Here is a 17,647-nt window from a genome sequence, read left to right as displayed (position 1 = left end):
CAAACTCCAAGACAAAGAAAATCACAGTGAATTAAAATGTTGCCTAGCAAAGACAATCATATAACATTCACACCAGAGGATATGACATGGAATGTGCTTGAGGTAGAATCTTTCCCCATTGGAAACAACTCAGAGTTCTTAGAAATTTTGTCATTGACCAGGATCTTCCCTCCCAGATACCCTTTCATCTAAATAATGAATATGTCCACGTATTTAAGCACCAACAAAAAATCTAGAACTTGCCTAGAATTTGCCCAGTTACACACAAGATAAAATAATCGAGTAGGTCCTTAAGGAGAGGTCTCTGGCTCCCTCAACCCAGGGTAAAAGTCACCAGTCCAGGAGACTGTGGATTCTCTCAGGCCCTCCTTCTGAGGATCTGGCCGTGCTCACCACTCCCACTGTCTCTCTAGCCCACCAGGCAACTTCCCTTGAAATGACCTCTCGCTGAAGGCTCTGCTTTTAACTAAGGCTCCAAAGCGAGACAGTGTATTAAAAAATGGAGATATCAGTTTGCCGACAAAGGTCCCTGTAGTCAAATCTATCGTTTTCCCAGTAGTCATGTATGGATGTGAGAGTTGGACCATAAAGAAGATTGAGTGATGAAGAACTGATGCTTTCAAACTGTGATCTTGGAGAAGACTCTTGAGAGTCTCTTGGATAGCAAGGAGATCAAGCCAGTCCATCCTAAAGGAAATCAACCCTGAATATGTATTGGAAGGACTGATGCTGAATCTGACTCCAATACTTTGGCCACCTGATGGAAAGAGTGGACTCAGTGGAAAAGACCCTGATGCTAGGAATGAAAGATTGAGGGCCAGAAGACAAGGGGCAGCAGAAGGCGAGATGGTTGGATCGCATCACTGACTCAATGGACATGAGTTTGAGAAAACTCTTGGAGAGAGTGAAGGGCAGGGAGGCCTGGTGAGCTGCAGTCCATGGGCTCTCTAAGAATCAAACACAACTGAGTGACTGAGGACACACACACACACACACACAACACTCCATGATATATATATATATCATATATCTATCCATTGATACATCAACGGACATTTAGGCTGCTTCCCTGTATTGGTTATTGTGAATAATCCTGCAACAAATACAGGAATGAAAATATCTCTTGGAGAGTCTAATTTTAATTTTTTTGGATTAAAACCCAGAAGTGGGCTAGCTGAATCATATGGTAATTCAATTTTTAATTTTTTGAGGAACCTCAATACTGTTTTCCACGATGGTTGCACACATTGACATTCTCACTAACATTATAAAAGAGTTCTCTAAATGCTTGCACTTAATCATCTTCCTCTGTCCTGGACAGGGAGCAAGACAATCAACTTTTCAAATGATTGATGTGGTAAAATCACTTAACATCAGATCTACTCACTTAAATATTTAGGCACACAATACAGTAATGTTAAATATAGGCACAATGTTACCCAGCAGATCTCTGGAATTGGTTCATCTTGCATAACTGAAACATTATACCAAGTGAAAAGCAACTGCACATGCACATGCAGTCACCATGTGCAGTGATCTTGGAGCCCTCCAAAATGAAGTCTCTCACCGTTTCCATTGTTTCTCCATCTATTTGCCATGAAGTGATGGGACCGGATGCCATGATCTTTGGTTTTTGAATGTTGAGTTTTAAGCCAGCTTTTTCTCTTCTTTTTCACTTTCATCGAGGCTCTTTAGTTCTTCTTTGCTTTCTGCCATAAGGATGGTATCATCTGCGAATCCGAGGTTATTGATATTTCTCCCTGCAATCTTGATTCCAGCTTGTGCTTCATCCAGCCAAGCATTTTGCAAGATGTACTCTGCATATAAGTTAAATAAGCAGGGTGACAATACACAACCTTGATGTATTCCTTTCTTTCTAGTTGACATAGCTATAAGTATTAGCTATTGTATTCTTACAATAATGTAAGCTAGAGAAAACAAAATGTTATTAAGAAAATCTTAAGAGAAAATATATTCACAGGACTGTATTTATCAATATTGTAAGTTTACAGCATGCATTTGCAAGAACTGTCTGTCAAGACAATTGCCTTATTGACAATATTATATATATTGTCATATATATTTATTGCCTTATATGACAAAGACTATAGATGCAAAACACTAAATATCAACAATGAATAAATAATGTGAAAAGCAATTCATAGTTACAGGTATAATGATTCAAGCATCAATAATGAAGAAGCAGCAATATGATTGCTTTATAGTAGCCTAGTGTAACTGATAGGATTGCTTCATGGTAGCCAAGCATATATAGTAATGAATGGATCACTAAAATTTTTTATGTCCTACACTATTTCAGTCATATTTATAATAAAGTACTGAAAACATTGTTACTTTAAGAGAAAACACTTACCTGTGATGACAGACTGATGTGCCGTTTATCCATTCACAAGAGAGAGATGGGACAGTGTATAGTAATAGAATTCTATCACACCACATTTGAGTGATGTGATATTTGTCTTTTTCTGACTTCACTTAGGGAGAAGGCGATGGCACCCAACTCCAGTACTCTTGCCTGGAAAATCCCATGGACGGAGAAGCCTGGTAGGCTGCAGTCCATGGGGTCGCTGAGGGTCGGACACGACTGAGCGATTTCACTTTCACTTTTCACTTTCATGCATTGGAGAAAGAAATGGCAACCCACTCCAGTGTTCTTGCCTGGAGAATCCCAGGGACGGGGGAGCCTGGTGGGCTGCCGTCTATGGGGTCGCACAGAGTCGGACATGACTGAAGCGACTGAGCAGCAGCAGCAGACTTCACTTAATATGAAAATTTCAAAGATGTCCATTTTCTCCACTTTTACTCAACATGATTTCAGAAGTCCTAGCCGTGGCCATCAGAGAACAGAAGAAATAAAAGGAATCCAAGTTGGAAAAGAAGTGAAACTGGCACTGTTTGCAGATGACATGATACTAGACATAGAAAAGCCTCATGTTGCTGTGAGAAAACTACTGGAGCTCATCAATGAATTGGTAAAGTTGCAGGATACAAAATTAATACCCAGTGATTTTCTTAATGACATGGGAAACCACCTGTTGCCTCTTGTTTGCAAAAGCTGCTTCCCCTATTATTTAGATATTTTGAAGTCAAACCTCTTTCGGAAATTATCAGGTCGTCCTTTGCTGGCATTAAATTTTCCAGTTTTAGATCCTTCATCCACTTTTCCTTTAGGTTGTCATAATGACTTTGCTTTTTCTTCAATCATGTTCAAGTCTATAGATAGGCCTTGCTTATAGCAATCCTGCACCCACATACAAGCTATATTTTCAATACAAGATAAAAACTTATTTCACAAAAAGCACAAGTTTTTCATACCTGCTGGTGTAGCTGTAGTGATGGCTTCATAAATTTCCTTTTCTTTTTCTTACAGTAGCGCTTATGCTGGATTCATTCATCTTGAAATGGTGGCAACCACGACTGCAGATCCAAATCGGTATACAAGGAGCAACTCAACTTTTTTGTATAATGTCATGACTTCTCTCCGCTTCGTGAGAGCACTTCCAGCACCACTAGGGGCACTTCACATGAGTCCTATTGTGTTACTCAAAGTTTAGAGTATCGTACTAAACAGAGTAAGAAATAGCTGTGAACCATTGGTGATCACATTTGTTGAGATAACAGTTTAGTATAGAAACTGTTTATCATAGATGAATAGTGCTATTCATGATCCATAAGTGCGCGTGTGTGTGTGTGTGTGTGTGTGTTGTTCTTACCCATTTCAAGTGCAGCTGATCTAAGATGTATGTTTACCTGTGGTACTGCAATTTCTTAATTGGACTCTGGACCTTCTATAAAGGTTATTTTGCTACTTATATACTTTTAAGATCTGGGTTGCTGACGGGAAACAGGGGCTGGGAATTCCTGTTCCACTGTACTGCAGATGCCACACAGAAAAGACCTTTGTTTTTATATTTCCCAATATGAACAATTTCACTCACTGTCCATTATCATTGGCAAAAAACTCCCAATTCTCTTGTCCTGTCATCTTGTTCTGAACCACAAAAGGAGATTCAAGGATTTCTGACTCAATATAAAAACCTTTGTACTTATACTGAAATACAGAAATAAATGGGATAAATTTTGTTCATAAACACAAATACGGAAGTCAAATTAACCTTCAATTACAAGAAGGCTATTTCAATAGTGCCAAAAAGAAAGCCCTAAACAGAAAAAGATACATCTCCCAGTTACTGAGGTCAAGCAAGGACAAAACAAGACATAAAATGTGTTCCCTTCAGATCCACCTTGGCACTCAATTACTTGGAATACTTACTTCTCTTTTCAACCTCAAGTTGAAGGATCTGCCCTGGATGTCAGTATGTGGGAGGAGCTGGCAGACTTGGTTCTGGAACATGCCCCACCCATGGCGGTAGCACTCTCTTTCTCAGCTCTCAAGTCCTCTCTCTACCTCATCCTATGATGGGATTCAGGACCTCCGAGGGCTGACAGCAGCAAGTGGACACTACAGAACCCCAGTGGTTCTGGGTGGCTATTTCTTTCACTTCTTTTTAAGGGGCTTCACATATATATTTGACAATTCCTACTCTGACCTGAGATTGCCCTCCTTAGACCAAAGGTCTCACGTCCCTGACAACTGTATTGAGACAACAGAGAAAAGAGATGTTCAGCTTGAGAGTTCTGCCTGAAGCCTTCTTACACCTAATATTCTGGGGCGTTGCATTCCTCAGTCCAGTTGCATGGGTGTCTTCCTAAAGGCCCTTGCCCCTTTGATTAAAGCCTTCTTGGGAAATGCCACATCCCTGAAAGGCCCTGAGTACTTTCTCTACTGCGGACCTTGCAGAGAAGGAATCCCTGCCCTAGAAGTGATAAGAGATAGGAAATCCATGGCATAAGTAAGGGGGCCCAGGCAGAGAGCTGTGAGAGAAACAAAACGTGGTAACCTGTCCCTTCTCTCCTTCAGCCAGACTTCTCAGGCAATCTCTGTTCTAATAAATAAACTTTATATTTTAGATCTAATAGATATTTTTTATACAAAGGAATGGCTGTGAGATGATTTTCTTGAGTCCGATGTGATCTTATAAGCTTATCTGAAAGTTAAAACGTTCAGATCTTTTAAGATGTCTGAACCCTCATATGTATGGACAGATGATCCTATTGTCAGCAAATACTATCTCTTTTTTCCTCTCTTCATATGTCACATTTAGTTTGGCATTATTATTATTATTGCTCTGGCTATGTATTAAAATATAATAGTTGGACCTGAGAGTCCCTCTTCTTAGTGCTTCATACATTTCACAGTAATGAGAATAAAAAGGGAATTAAGGGCATAAGGTCAGATCAGGCTTGCAGGAGTGAGAGGGTGAGCTTTAGACCAACTCAAATCAAGGGCCTATGGCCATCCCTGTCACTTAAACAGCCATGGAAAAGTTTGTCACTTCATTAAACTCTCTGAGAGCGCCTCGTGCTCTTTAACTGTGAAGGGAGTTTGACAAGCCCTGTCTGGAAGGACTGGTGGCATGTGGTGGTAACTGTAAAGCATCTGCCACAGTGCCTGGCAGGCACCAACCATATCCCTCGCTTCTCAGGACTGGTGACTATACTTTGCAACGAAGATCTCACCTCCCTTAGGCCTGATATAGGGCTTTCCTGATGGCTCAGCAGGAAAGGATCTGCTGAGATACAGGAGCTGCAGGAGATGCAGACTCAGTCTCTGGGTCAGGAAGTTCCCCTGGAGGAGGAAATGGCAACCCAGGCTCGAATTCTTCCTTGGAATATCCCATGGACAAAGGAGCCTGGCGGCCTACAGTCCATGGAGTCACAAGAGAGTCAGACATGACTTAGCAATTCAACAAGAAGAAGAAGGCCTGGTATAAGAAGAAGGCCTGGTATAATACGTGAGGGAGAGCCTTGCCTGACAGTCTTCCACTGAGCTTTCTAGAACTGACATCAAAGGGGAGGGCAGGACTCTCCTTTGTTCCTTCTATTCAGGGATGAATAGACCCCTCAGTCTCCACTCGGGCTTCACAATTTGACTTCTGGTGGGGCCTGGGGAATCCCTTCCTTCTTGACCTGAGGCCTGTCTCCTCATAGTAAGACCGATACCTCCCTGTGAGCCTGGAGGAGGAAGTAAGAGTGGCCTTATCTAGCCACCCCTCCCCATAGTCTCACAAGAATGAAAGCTGTGGCAAGCTCCTTGGGAATGACAGATGGTTCCTCTCAGGGGCCCAAATCAGGGTCCCAAATTTGACTCTCAGCCAAGCCCAAGACTGCCCCTTCTATTGACATGTGAACTCACCATCAGACCAAACCTTAACTTTCCTGCTACTCCTCCGTCAGAGCTGAAGGGCCCCTTGGCCTGGTAAATCTGCCTGAGGCCTTCTAGGCTGAGAGTAGGGAACATACTGTGTGGCCATCCTGGTATTTGTGTTCCCACGATCTTTGCTGTCCTCACTGTCTTGGAAAGAACCTGGAAATATTCCCCAACTGGAAACATTCCCTGACTTGCCTTAAAGCTTCTCCACCCAGGCCACTAGTTTCCTGATCCCTGAGGAAGAAGAGGAGTTTGCCTCCTAGGCCCACCACAGGCCATGGTCTTCTGAGGCTAACAGGAGTGGAAGGAATATGTTCTGCCCCCACTGTTTTGAGGCTAGTGGTCTTTTCAAGAATTCAGGGTCCTTACCTTGACTTCTGGCACAACGTGGAAATCATCCTTCTGCTGAGCTTTGGCTGCTCCCTTTGATCAGGATGAGGTTCCTTACCTCCATGTGATCCTCTGGGAGGAAGTGAGTAGGACTCACCATGTCACCAGGCCTAAGTGGCACAGTGAAGGGAGTTTGACACACCTGAAGAATAAGTGAGGCTATGCTAAGGCTAATAGGCTAAGCCCACCAGTTCTGAATTCCTCTGTGTCTGAGATCAGAAGAGAATGCTGTCCCAGTGACCACCATCCCCCATATTCTTAGGTGTTGCTCTCCTCAATCCTCCTACCTGGGGCCCTCATCTTGCTTTCTGTGTCTTGGATTAAAGGTCTTTGGGGAAATTCCACATGTCTACAAACTCCTGAGCTATGTTTGCTCTGCAGTGCTACAGAGAATGGGTCCCTGTCCCAGGAGTGACGGGAGATGGAGAAGCTATAGTCCAAGGCGGGAGTCCCAGGACAGGTGGCAGTCCTTTAGGGAGAAAAAAGTAGATCAATCTATCTCATCAGCCAGGTGAAGATTCTCATGTCATTTCTGTTCTGATAGGTTTACTTTCCACAGGGAAGAGACTGTAAGGATGATATGGAGACTCCTTGCTCTTCAGAGGTTATCTAACATGGCCAATGTACATGCTTGTACTGTCCCTGAATATTGTTTCTTTCACTTATCTATGAGTAATGAATAAGGGATACATATCGTTGGTTAAGTATATCTGGTATTCTTACTGCTCTGGCTACACATTTTGATCCAGTAGCTTGAGCATGAGGGCATTCTTTGCTATCACCTAGGACAAATTTTGGAGTACTGAGAAAAGCACTGAAATAAAAGATACAGGGTGGGGACTTTCCTGGTGGTCCAATGGCTAGGACTCCAGGCTCCCAATGCAGGGGGCCCAGGTTCGATCCCTGGTCAGGGAACTAGACCACACGTGCAGCAACTAAGATCCAGCACAGCCTAATAAATAAATAAATAATAAATATATAAGGAAAAGGAAATGTCAAATGTTAAAAGGACTTGTTAAAGAACAAAGACAAGGGTGTGTCTCAGGTTGTGAGGAGAACAACAGTATGAGTGCTAAAGTAGTGTAGCTGCTACTGCTAAGTCGCTTCAGTCGTGTCTGACTCTGTGGGACCCCATAGACGGCAGCCCACCAGGCTCCCCTGTCCCTGGGATTCTCCAGGCAAGAACACTGGAGTGGGTAAAGTAGTGTAGAGCAGGAGTCTATTGCCAGCTGTCATTTACCAGCCCTATGTATTTCAGCACAAATCCAAACCATAACTCTATGAGCCTTGGGCTCTCCCCTGTGAAGTAAGTTCGATAAGCCCTTTCTTGTCAGATTGGTGGAATATAAGTATTTATGGAAAGCTTCTGTCACGTCACCTGTTCTATTGAGAAATTAGGAGCAACAGCAGTTATTACTATGATTATCTTGACCTCAGATGTTACATCAGCTGGATTCTTTTTTCAATCTATCAGATGTCAGAAACTATGCAGTGTTCCAAGTGAGGAAAAAACAAAAGACCCAACCTCCCCAATCAGCCAAAATTCCACTTAGCAATGAAACCAAAATAATATGTTCTCTCCAACCCCTCTTTACCCTGCTTCTTTCTTGTTCTTCCTGAAGTAGAGAGTATCTCAGCCTCTTCCATTCAATGACAGCATCTCTGAGAAACTATAATGAGTGGACAGAGGCTGGGACTTTTTTTGACTAAACATCACCAGTAGAAGCATGAAGACTTCTTAAGAGCAGATTGTCAACGTTTGTGTAAAAGAAGAGCCACGAATAAATCATTTGCTATAATTTATATTCTCAAACATTCTTGAAAACCATAAACCATAAGCAGAGGCAAGTGTCTTTTACATTTACAAAAAGGGAGACTAAGCAGAGAGTAAAGCCGGCCAAAAACTGAAGAAATTTCAGCTATCTCCCTAACAATGTATCAAGGTTCTGAGCCTCTATTAGTGTGGTGTCTTTCATATTTCTAAGGACAGTCTCATCTTAAAGTGATGATATTCTCATCCTGGATCACAATAGTGATGTGAGGAATTCCAATATTTATTTGAGAAAACAAAATTCTTACTCCTAAATTTGACAAACAGCAAAGTGTGTGTGACCCATGTTATTCATATACTTATATCATGACTCTAAATGACCTTTCTGTTGAAAAGTTTTAACAACTGAAAATTGGGGGAAATAAAGTCAACAAGTTATTGATGCATATCAGGAACACAGGTTGACTGGCTTCTCCAGCCACAAAGTGAACAACAGGCTTCAGATCACACTAGGGGCGAGATGAGCGGTTGGATGCGGCCCTGGAGTGCACAGTGGCCGAAGCAGAAGGGCCATTGCTGGCTGAGGCAGCAGTGCCAGGCCTGATTGAGGCAGAAGTGCCAGCAGAGGTTGAGGCAGCAGTGCCAGGCCTGGCCAAAGCAGAAGGGCCAGCAGCGGCTGAGGCAGCAGTGCCAGGCCTGATTGAGGCAGAAGTGCCAGCCCTGGCTGCACCTCTGGCTCCGGTGCTCTCTACTTCCTCTCTCCAAGCCTCTTCATATGCTGCTGCAAGGCGGGATGGACCGAATCCTTGACCTTGGCCAGAAACTGCAGGACTTTCTTCTTGCTGGTTTCTGTGAGCGCTTTAGGACCCCACAGGAACTCATAGCGAGGGGGATCGCTGCCGGGCACCTGGCGGTACTCCAGGTACTCTTCCCGCACCAGATCTTCTGTGATGAGCTTCCTGGGCTCTCCAAAGATGAAGTGACTTCTTCCATCATAGATGCCCAGCATATTCAGGAACTTCCAGATCTTCTCCTCAGGGGCGTGGTTGCCATTCAGGTAGATGACACCCAGCAGAGGCATCAGAAGACCATTCTTCGGTAGCCCCCGGTCACCTCTCAAAGACTCGCTGTCACTGAGATCTAGGTGGCTCACCAGGGTATAGCAGTGACTGTTGGGCCTGACTTCCTTCAGCACCAGGCCAAACACCATCTCCATGTGCTCGGAGGCCCTTCTAAGGATCTCAGGGAATTGTTCCTTGTACCTTCTATTGATTTCCTGCAGCATTTTGGACCTCTTAATGAGCTCCCTCATCTTATACTTAAACAGCAGGTACTGCACCAATATCTCTGCCGTCCTGGTCAGAAGATCTGTGTGAGAGCTCGCAGCAGCAGCTGAGGCTTGGGAGGAATTTTCACCTTCCTGAACTTGGCCCTCGGCACCTACACCAGATCTGGAGTGTGCTGTGCCACGCACTGCAGATCTTGAGCGTGCTATGCCACCGACACCAGATCTTTTACATATAGCACCTGCAGCAGCACTGGTGGTGCCTTGGGCTCCCTGAGGCTCCGTGGCGGTGCCAGCAGCAGACGAGCTTGAGGGAGTGCTCTCTGAATCAGGAGGGGAAGAGGAGGTGGTCTCTTCTCCCCTAGATGTGGTAGCCTGATCATGAAGACCCTGGGTCTCAACTCGGGCCTGGTGACGTTTCTCACGAGCACAGTGCTTACTCTTTTGCGCACGGGGCATGATGGCTGTGGTCAGGGACCAGAGGCAGGAGTCTGGGCCAATACACAGGAGATTGGGGCACCTGGAGGATGGAGAATGAGGTGACATGAGCACCTTAAAACAGGGAGACTCTACCTTGGCTTAATCAAAGGCCACCTCTGCAGGTGTCCTTGAGGACACTGCTCTAGGAACCCACAAGGCTCCTGTTTTCCTGCTCAGCCTGTTCCCACAGAATCCCACAGAGGAAGAACAGAGGCCTTACTTTTCCTCTGCTCCCTCTCAGCCCTCCTCTGAATTTACTCAGGTGACAGCAGGTACCAGCAGTGGGGTTTTCTAAGTTCTACTTCAGTATTATCACGTCAAGTCCTGGCGGAGCCTTGGCACCCTTCCCTCTGCTACTCTGATGTAGACACTTTAGACCTCCCCATGATCCAGAGTTAGGATGCCTCATACCACCTCCCTGCCAGGAGACAGATAACCAGTGCTGAGAGCTCATTAGGGTCTTTTCTATCCTGAGTTCACTGGGATCATCATTCAAGGTCCTTACCTTGGCTCCTTAAAACGTTGGGCACCATTATCCATTTGTGGACTGGTGTCTGCACCTTCAGACTAGACATTTCCCCTCCCGTAGACTTCGTATAGAACAGTATAGAAGGGGCTCAGCCTCACAGCCCTTCCCTGAGATTTCCTGGGCTGAAATCCGAGGGTTGGGATGGATGCACTGAGTCCTCACTCAGGTTCATCAATTGAGCTCCCAGTAGAGAAGCTCGGAGAAGGCAATGGCACCCCACTCCAGTACTCTTTCCTGGAAAATCCCATGGATGGAGAAGCCTGGTAGGCTGCAGTCCATGGGGTCGCTAATAGTCGGAAACGACTGAGCAACTTCACTTTCACTTTTCACTTTCATGCATTGGAGAAGGAAATGGCAATCCACTCCAGTGTTCTTGATTGGAGGATCCCAGGGGCGGGAGAGCCCGGGGGCTGACCTCTATGGGGTCACACAGAGCCAGACAGGAATGAAGAGACTTAGCAGTAGCAGTAGAGAAGCTCAACTTTTTCCTGAAGTGATGACTGCTTGATAGTAAAAGCCAATCACTCTGTGTCCCAAAAGCAGGAAGTGAAGATGACCATATCTTACCAAACACGGTCTCCTGAGAACAAAATCTGGTGCAGGCAGGTTGACATCCCTGTGAACCCTCACAAGATCCCAATTCAAGGTCTAAAATATTTTTTGGCTTCTGTTTTCTCCTATACGTCTTTTTGAAAATAATTTTTTTACAATATTAGTTCATAATAGTGTACCAGTTTCTGCCACACATCAATATGAATCAGCCATAGGTATATCTTATGTCTCCTCCATCTTGAAACTCCCTCCCATGTCACACCCCTCTTAAGATATCAGAGTGCTGGCTTTGAGCTCCCTGGTCATAAAACTACTTTCTACTGGTTATCTATATTCCATACGGTAATGTGCATGTTTTCAATGTTACTCTCTCAATCTGCCCCTCCCTCTCCTTCCCCCACTGGGTCCACCAGTCTGTTCTCTATGTCGGCATCTCCAGGCTGCCCTGCAAATAGGTTCATCAGTACCATCTTTCTGGATTCCATACATATGCATTAATATATGATATTGGCTTTCCTCCCTATGACTTAATTCACTCTGCTTACAAAAACTAGAAATAAAACTACCACACGAGCCAACAACCCACTAGTGGGCGTATACCCTGAGGAAATGGGGATGGAAAAAGACACTTGTACTCGTCTTCACTGCAGAACTATTTTCAATAGCCAGGACACAGAAGCAACCAAGCTCTATATTTGACTCATGACAGGGTCTAAGGTTTCTCCCTCTGCTGACCACTCCATTCAGACCAAGACCCTTACTTCCCCATTAGCGCGCAGTGGGGACAGACATGTATTCTTGAGGTCTCCCAGGGATGACGACAGGGAGATGTGGTCCGAATGACGTGGTGTGGAACATCCACAGCCTCCAAGGTTCTCACCATCCACCAGGACACCAGAAACCCTCCCTTGTCAACCTGAGGCTGCCCCCACTGACCTGGTCTCTCACTTCCCTGAGATGTCCCGGGAAGTGTCATGTCAAAACGCCTGATTCTCCCAGTCCTCAAAATAGGACTGGCGCCTTATGTGACTCCATTTCTTATGGGAGGAGCCTCCATCCTCACTCAGCGTCACAGCCATTAATATTGGGGACTAGGTCCCTTTGTTGAACTGGGTTTATTCCATTACAGCAAGGCTCTCACTTCCCCAAAACCACCTCCAGTGGACACCAGGGGGCACCACAGTTGGCCAGCTCTACCCAGGGCCTCCTAGAGCCCAGTACAGGGGAGCCGCTCAGTGTGGCCCCCTTGGCGGTGTCGAAGTCTGCTCATCAGCCCTCAGGGCTTTCATCTAGGTCCTAGAGCTCCTCCGGGGGTAGAATCAGGGCCTACCCCCACAGACCAACGCCTTCGCCTGAGACACTCTAGACCACATTCAGCCGATAGCTCTGAGGGACTCTTAAGAGCCATATCACAGGGGTGGGATGTGGATGGGTCACTTTTATTACTGGGAGGGTTGGGAAAGTCCCTTCAGCTCCATTCAGGTCCTCACCTTGGTTCCGGACGAGTCCTGAACACTAAGTCTCTGCCATACGGTCGCCGCGGCTACCGGTCGATCTGCTGGGTTTCAAAGCGGAAGTGGAGGGGAGCTGCATAAGGTCCTACGTGGGGTCTCCCAGGGATGACAGCAGGGGCAGCGCGCTATGGGCACACCAGTAGCTCAATATTCATCCGTCCTTGGGTCCTCCTTGTGCGGTGTATCAGAGCCCAGGATGCCCCCTCCTATGAACCTGAGTCTTCCAGCTTCCAAACAAAGCCCTCGCCTTCCCAAGTCCCTAGTGGTGGGAGGCCAGCTGTGCTCTGAGCATCTCTGCTTGTCAGGTGGGTTGCCACTGTGTGAGCCTCCTTCGTTGGGGGAGAGATCCTCTCACTAGCACTGATGGTCCCCACCTTAAGTCTGGTTATGGTCAAGACACCCCCATCTGCAGATCTGGGTTCTGATCTGGCTAGAGGAGACTCAGCCCTCCCTAAGATCACACAGGTTCAATGAGTGGACCACTCAGATGTAGCTCGTGTGGGCTTCTCATGGCTAAGAATTTACAGAATTGTGTTCGGCTCCCTCTGCAGGGGTCCTCAGTAACACTCAGCATTGCATGTGAGGTCCTCCTTGGATTCAGGTCCCTCCCTCTGCGAAACTGCAGCTGATTGTATTAGACAGAGGTCTCACCTCGCTAAGACTTTCTAGACTGAAATCAACCTGACATCTGTGCCAAGAGCTTCCTGGGGACCACAGCATCAGTGATTTTCCAGGGCCTCCTTTTATAGTGTGTGCTACTGTGAGTCCACTTTCAGGTCCTCACATTGACACATGACGAATCCTGTAACTCTACTCTCTGTTTTATGAAGCTTCTTGTCTTACATCAAAGTCCTAGTCTCCTGAGAATTCCAAGTTGGAAGTCAGGATGATCTTCATGTGATCCTAGTCCATCAGGGCTTCTGAGAATAGACAGTGGGGATGCAACTTGAGTCCATCCGATTCCTCTTGCTTAGCATCCTCACTACATCTACCACAGCCTGGGACTGCTCCTTCTACTGAGCTAAGATTCCTCTTCTTAGTCTTTGGGTGACCACTATATTCAGGGGTGATTGTCTCCTTCGTCCTCCTTTATGGAGGTTCCCGTATCAGCTTCTGTCCCTAGATTAAAGTCTTTCTGGGGAATGCATATTCCTACAAACAGTGAGCAGTTACCCTCTAGCAAATCTTGGAGAAAATGGGTCTCAGTCCCAAAAGTGATGTAAGATTAGGAAAATGCAGCAGAAATTAAGGAACTCAGGACAGATGTTATGATGTCAAAGAGATAGAGGTGATATATTCCTGCTCTTCAGCCAGATTTAAGGTGTGTGCTTAATCGCTCAGTCATGTCCCACTCTTTGTGACCCCATGTACTGTAGCTCCCCAGGCTCCTCTGTCCATGCAGATTCTCCAGGCAAGAATACTGAAGTATGTTATATGCCCTCCACCAGGGATTGTGCCCAACCCAGCGATCGAACCCAGGTCTCCCGCATTGCAGGCGCATTCTGTACCATCTGAGTCACCAGATTTAGGGTAGTTCTAAAATATTTACTCTCGGCACCTCCCTGTTGGTCCAGTGGTTATGCGCTCCCAATGAAGGGGTCCTAGGTTTGATCCCTCGTCAGGTAACTTGATCCCACATGCCACAACTAAAAATCTCACATCCAACAACTAAGAGTTCTCGTGCCACACCTAAAATCTCACATTCCACAACTAAAGAGCCTGCACGTGGCAACAAAGATTCCAAGTGTCCAAACTAAGACCCAGAGCAGTCAGAAAATAGAAATAACTATTTTTAATTAAAACAAATAAAATGTTTACTTTCTACATAGAAGGATAGCGCCAGATAATCTTGTAAGCCCTCGATCACTTGAAGGTGTCTGAATTTCCACATGCAGGTGATCATTTGCTAACTGAGCATTATCTCCTTCTCTCCTTTATTCACACCTCTTAATTATTTTGGTGTTTGTATTGCCTTGGCTATGTATTTCATCCCAATGTTTTCGTCACAGTGTCTCTCTTTCTGTCACTCAAGATACATGTTGGAGTGCTAAAACACAGTGAATTAACTGACTCATGAGCACCTCAGGCCGGGACAAGTGGAAGGGTACATGCTGTGGTTAAATTCAGACCAGCACTCTAGGCCCAGCTCTGTCTCTTATCAGTTGTGAGGACTTGGATCCATCCCCAAAATCCAGGAGCCTCAGGTGAAGTGGCTTTTGTAGAGCTAGTGGCATGTAGCTAAAGCACCTGGCACACTGCCTGGACCACACTGAGACTTTACACCATATCTGTTTTTACTATGATTATGGTTATTTTCATCCTGGAGGATACCACCGACCCTGAGGAATCTTTTAAATCCAGGAGATGTCAGAGAATCTGTGGCATTCTCGGACATGAAACACCAAATCAGTCCAAAATGCTGTTTAGAAAGAATCTTTCATTTCCACTACTACATCATATTTTGAGTGTGGGTGTAGTTTTTTAACTGAATAAAATTCAAATAATCTAGAATTTGGTTCTAAAACTCACTCTTTCTTCCAAGCTGCGCTTTCATTTAAACAACTCCTAGAGAGTTGCCTAGTGGCCCAGTAGCTAAGTGGCTAAGAATCTGTGCTCCAAATGCAGGGGGCCTGGGTTCCACCCCTGATCAGGGAACTAGACCCCACACACCACAAGTAATAGTTCACATGTCACAACTAAAGATCCTATATACCAGAACTAAAACATTCCTCATCCTGGAACTAAAGAACTCTCAGGGTGCAAGGAAGATCAAGGATCCTGGATTCCAAAGATAAGACCAAGCACAGCCAAATAAATAAGTAACTAAATAAAATAAGCCCCTACCTTCATCAATTTCACCATCACATCACCTATAATATACTCATCTCATACACTTTGTGGAATTATCAACACAGCCAAAACCGCTGAATGGAATGCTCTTTCAATAAAATGAGCTCTGTTTCCACGACTCACAGCACAGTGTCAGCCCACTGGCTTCTGAGTTTCCGGTTTCATTCTACTATTATTTTTATTTCACAGAATCTCCTTGGAGATGATGTGCATGAAACATCTAGGTTGTGCACTGTGTTCACGGGCACTGGGACAGGAGCACAGGGCACATTCCATCCCCTCCCCAGGGGGGATTTCTCTCTGGTCTACTCGTGTTGCTGTTTAGTCACTCGGTAGTGTCTGACCCTTTTCTATCCCATGGACTGAACAGATTGCTCTGTCCATGGGATTCTCCAGGCAAGAATACTGGATGGGGTAGCCATTTCCTCCTCCAGGGGATCTTCCTGATCCAGGGAATGAACCCACATGTCCTGCATTGGCAGGTGGATTCTTGACCACTGAGCGGCCTGGGAAGCCTGATAATTGAAAAGTAATTGTTCAGGAATTGTTCCATTCCAGTCTTAAGTCTCTCAACTTTGAGACCCACCGTCTGAGGGTCTGGCCTCTATTTAGTGTTTCCACAGCCTCCCCGGTGGGCTCAACATGTAGCCTAACTTAAAATTACCTCCCAGGGACATTTATTGTCCTAAAGTCTCCAAGTGCCTTGCCTCAGTGTATTTACACTAGACTCCTCATGAGGAAGCCCTCAATCCCCTCACCTCCTTACACCTCATTTTCATTGGGCCCCTAGATCTTTGTTCATGAGCTACTTTATATGAATTGTTCTCTTAGACTCTAGAATTCTATAGGAAATGGTTCGGTTTATTTTTCTTAGCATCCCCAATACTACTCAGAAGCCTCCAAAGAACAGATGCTAAATTGATATTTGAAGAATTACAGTGAAAGTGTGCAAGAAGTAAAGTTTACTGGGTTTTCACTTCTCCCACATTCTTAAATAAGCTAAGCCAATCCAGGTACATACACTTCAGTTTTACAAAGAAAGACTATAAGGAATAAAACAAACCAAGAAGTGAATACCTCTCAAGACGTTTTTTTCTGTATCTGATAATCACACAGACTTCACTGTGGAATAATTTCCATTTTTGCAAAAAAATCCATATTTCAGTATCCTGTTTTCTTATTCTGAATGACAAGAAATGATTCAAGGATTTCAGTCTGTGCTATGTAATATGAAAATTCTTATTTTTCAACTTGATAATCTGCAGTACAAGGGGGAGCTGTGCCATTAGTGTACTTAGACTCTGAAGCTAAACACGTCTTTAATTAAAAGGAATGACATTTAAAAACAGAAAAAAGAAAAACCTCTAATTTTTGCATATTGTATAGGATCACAAATACATTATATGCTGTGTTTCCATGAGAAACACCTTGGCCCTCTGCTAGTTGGAAGATTGCTTGCTTTCTTGAAATGCAATGTGAAGTATCTGCTCAGACTTCACCAGGGGTGGGAGGAGCTTTGGACATGCTCTGGAAATTGCATTGGTCCTGGCACCATAGGAGCCCTGGCTGCAGCTCTGGCTCTGGCTCTCTCTTCTTCAGCTCTCAAAGCCTCTTCATACCAGGATGCGAAGGCACTGCACTTGGTATCATTGACATTAGCCCCAAACTCCCACATTCTTTTATATATCTATATCTATCATGGAAGCACTCCATATTAGTTTACAAAGATCATGCTCATTATTTTTTATAGCTGTATAGTACTCCACTCTGTGGATATATATCATGTTCCTTCAGTTAACATGTTCATGGATATGTAAGCATTTTCATATGGTTGTGGATGTCTCTTCAGGGTTACTTTCTGAAAACTCTAATTACTGGCTCAAATGTAAAAGCATATTTAGTTTTCTGATAATACCAAGTTGTGTTTAGGCTCTAATCTTATTCTTTGACATGTTGCTGTCAAAGAATGAGATTAGTACATTCT

General features: G+C 44.8%; 1 protein-coding gene across 1 annotated transcript in view; it reads right to left on the bottom strand.

The window, feature by feature from the left end:
- Window positions 1–8,468: 8,468 nt before the first annotated feature.
- LOC147340051 (melanoma-associated antigen B4-like) overlaps window positions 8,469–17,647 on the bottom strand; it is a 49,690-nt gene continuing 40,511 nt past the window's right edge. The window contains 2 exon segments of the mRNA XM_086388386.1: window positions 8,469–9,228; window positions 9,231–10,258. Coding sequence (XP_086244512.1) covers window positions 8,963–9,228; window positions 9,231–10,197 — 1,233 coding nt within the window. The 5' untranslated portion in view covers window positions 10,198–10,258 and the 3' untranslated portion in view covers window positions 8,469–8,962.

The sequence above is a fragment of the Bos grunniens genome, chromosome X (assembly GCF_055505025.1).
Source record: "Bos grunniens cultivar Pamir isolate PY7600 chromosome X, Bosgru_T2T1.0, whole genome shotgun sequence".
Classification (NCBI taxonomy): Eukaryota; Metazoa; Chordata; class Mammalia; order Artiodactyla; family Bovidae; genus Bos; species Bos grunniens.
The sequence above is the reverse complement of the archived record's forward strand: the minus strand, read 5'-3'. Positions and strand labels throughout refer to the sequence as shown.